This window comes from Mesitornis unicolor, unplaced genomic scaffold, assembly GCF_000695765.1.
Source record: "Mesitornis unicolor isolate BGI_N332 unplaced genomic scaffold, ASM69576v1 scaffold5036, whole genome shotgun sequence".
Lineage (NCBI taxonomy): Eukaryota > Metazoa > Chordata > Aves > Mesitornithiformes > Mesitornithidae > Mesitornis > Mesitornis unicolor.
Genome location: NW_010192855.1, coordinates 5774 through 6903, shown reverse-complemented (window position 1 = coordinate 6903; position 1130 = coordinate 5774). Strand labels below are relative to the sequence as shown.

The following is a 1130-nucleotide window of genomic DNA, read 5'->3' as shown; positions in this document are numbered from 1 at the left end:
CGCCCGTCCGGTCATGAAAACGCTGCGCACGTCTGCAAACACCAGAACCAGGAGAAAATCTCTGTACTTGTACCTCGCATCTCCACCTCTTCGTCAGAGAAACGACGACACAGCGCGCTGCCGGGCACACAGAAATCGACTTATTACAACAGTCAGTATCACCCTCGGCCCTCGCCCGGGCACAACCCATCCCAACGAGCAGCATATACAACTTTACAAAGATATGTACGGTTCTCTGGTCAGCCCTTATAAATAGCGTTTTACATATTAAAATAAATATGTCCACGTTGCCAAAGTAGCAAGAGGTTTCTTCGTTATTTAAAAAAAATATGTTACAAAACAATATCATTTATATTTCTTGCTTAGTTTAAAAAACAGTAATAAAAAAGTCACTTTATAGAACAATACGGGAGTAAGTTGAGTACAAGAGCGTCCGTCCCTCGCACGCGTCCTGGCTCCGCGGGTTACCAATGGCCACCAGACACCGACCTCCAGGAAGTGACGCAATCACTCCCATGAAGCGACGTAATCACTCCCAGGAAGTGACGCAATCACTCCCAGGAAGTGACGCAATCAACCCTTCACTTCTGATGGACAAGAAAATCCAGTTATTGCTCTTTTCACCACACACACCAGGTCTGTGATGTCAAATCCGCGGCAAGGGAGGCAGCCCTGGGCCTGGGGAAGGCTCTCGCTGGTGCGGTCCACGGCTTTGCTGCTCCCCGTGTCCAGCCCCGGGGTGCGGCGGTGACGACCTCCAGTCCAATGGTGCGAGAAACCGCTTCGTTTTCCTCTTCCTTGGCTCGCCCCGGGTGTGAGGAGCGTGGGAGCACGTGGGCACGTGCAGGGCTGAGCGTGTGTGGGTGTAAGCGTGCGTCTGCCCGCGGGACGTGCGGGAGCGGGGCTCGTCCCCTCCGAACCCCTCCGGACCCCTCCTAGTTCCCGCTGCTGAGCATCCCCAGGAGCTTGCTGGGCTCCAGGCCCTGCTGCTGCGCCATCTTCTGCACGTCGAAGCCCATGTGCATGAGGAACTGGATGACGTTCATCTCCTGCCCCGTGAACTGGTCCCTGATGGTGGGGCAGGAGGGGGTGCCGGGGGGCCAGGGGCAGCTGGCGCCCCGGGGGAGGGG

The 1130-nt window shown here is 55.9% G+C and overlaps 1 protein-coding gene across 1 annotated transcript in view; it reads right to left on the bottom strand.

Annotated features, from left to right (window-relative positions):
* Positions 1-935: 935 nt before the first annotated feature.
* Positions 936-1130, bottom strand: part of NOTUM (notum pectinacetylesterase homolog (Drosophila)) — a gene marked incomplete at its 5' end in the record, with an annotated part of 4984 nt that continues 4789 nt past the window's right edge. Inside the window, one exon of the mRNA XM_010187255.1 lies at positions 936-1110. Within this exon, the coding sequence (XP_010185557.1) occupies positions 936-1110 (175 nt within the window). The remainder of the gene's footprint in view (positions 1111-1130) is intronic.